Source organism: Neopelma chrysocephalum, unplaced genomic scaffold (genome assembly GCF_003984885.1).
Source record: "Neopelma chrysocephalum unplaced genomic scaffold, ASM398488v2 Primary Assembly neopelma1_86918, whole genome shotgun sequence".
NCBI classification, from domain to species: domain Eukaryota; kingdom Metazoa; phylum Chordata; class Aves; order Passeriformes; family Pipridae; genus Neopelma; species Neopelma chrysocephalum.
In genome coordinates, this window is record NW_020916398.1 from 1 (window position 1) to 1,336 (window position 1,336).

At 64.9% G+C, this 1,336-nt stretch overlaps 1 protein-coding gene across 1 annotated transcript; it reads right to left on the minus strand.

Annotated features, from left to right (window-relative positions):
- Window positions 1–4: 4 nt before the first annotated feature.
- On the minus strand, window positions 5–974 carry LOC113979668 (DLA class II histocompatibility antigen, DR-1 beta chain-like; the record flags this gene model as incomplete). The annotated part of the gene is made up of 2 exons (XM_027706987.1): window positions 5–27; window positions 711–974. Coding segments are annotated over 2 exons (287 nt in total), but the record flags the coding sequence as incomplete, so codon positions are not given.
- Between the last annotated feature and the right edge of the window lie 362 nt (window positions 975–1,336).

The following is a 1,336-nucleotide window of genomic DNA, read 5'->3' on the forward strand; positions in this document are numbered from 1 at the left end:
CCAGCGAGATGGACACGCTGGGGGGCACTGGGAGGGACGGGGGAGACACTGGGCTCAGCTGGGGGGCACTGGGAGGGAGGGGAGAGGGCTTGGAGGACATTGGGAGGGATTGGGATGGCAGTGGGAGGGACTGGGATGGCAGTGGGAGGGAGTGGGAATAGAGTGGGGTAGAAGGGTCTGGGCTGGGGGGGCACTGGGGAGAGAGTTGGGAGATGTGGGAGTGAAGTGAGAACGACTGGGAATGGAGTGAGAGGGTCTGGGAGTGGAGTGAGACGGACTGGGAAGGACTGGGAGTGACTGGTGTGGCCTGGGAAGGAAGCGCTCGGGCCTGGGAGGCTGAGTGGTGGTGAGGGAAGTGTTTGCTTTGGGTCTGCCTGGCAACTGGAGCGTCATCAGACACACGCGCTGGGATTGGCTGAGGGGCGGGAGCTCGGTGGCATCGACGCGTGGAGATGCGGGGGGGCACTGGGAGAGACTGGGATGGACTGGGATGGACTCAAAAAAACTGGAATGGACTAGGAGAGAGTAGGGGGCATTGAAAGGACTGGGAGAGACTGGGATGAACTGGGGGGTACTTGGACTTGGTAAAAGGCCACGGGATGGGCCCAGGGAGGGCTGAGGGGTCTGGGGTGATTCCCAGGGAGGGTTTGAGGGGCTCCAGGGCATTCCCAGGGCAGGGGCCGAGGGGACCCGCTCTGCCCCACGCTCACCTCTGCGGTTCACCAGGAACGGGCTGTCGTACCAGTCCCGGCAGAACGTGTCCACCTGAGACCGTCTGTACTCCATCTCTTCTGGGTTCCTGTTCCAGCACCTGGCCTGGATCTCCCCATCCGGGGTGTCCCCCACGTAGACCCCCACATCACTGTCGAAGTGCACAAACTGCTCCCGGTTGTAGATGTACCTGCTCACGTACCTCACCCGCTCGGTGCCGTTGATGAAGTAACACTCGTGCTTTACCATCTCCTGGAACACCCCTGTGTGTGCAGGACACGGGTCAGGGGGTGCCCCGTCCCCCCCCATCATCCCCCAGCCCCCCACAGCAGGGTGGCAGCTCAGGGGGCCACCCTGGACCCCCATTTCCCACCCCCCTCTGCCCCACGGATGCCCCAGCACCGGCTCTTGGCTGGGGGGAACCCCCCATCAGCCCCCCGGGGATGGACAGGGGGGTTGGGGACCCCCCCAATGCCGATCCGATCCCCCCAGAGCCCCAGGGAACCGCTCCAGGGATCAAGGGACACCCAGGGACCCCCACGGCACCCCTCTGCCTGCTCTCCCACTTCCCCTTTCCCCCCTCTCCCACCCCTTTCCCACCGGCCCCACAATCCCCAGACCCCCC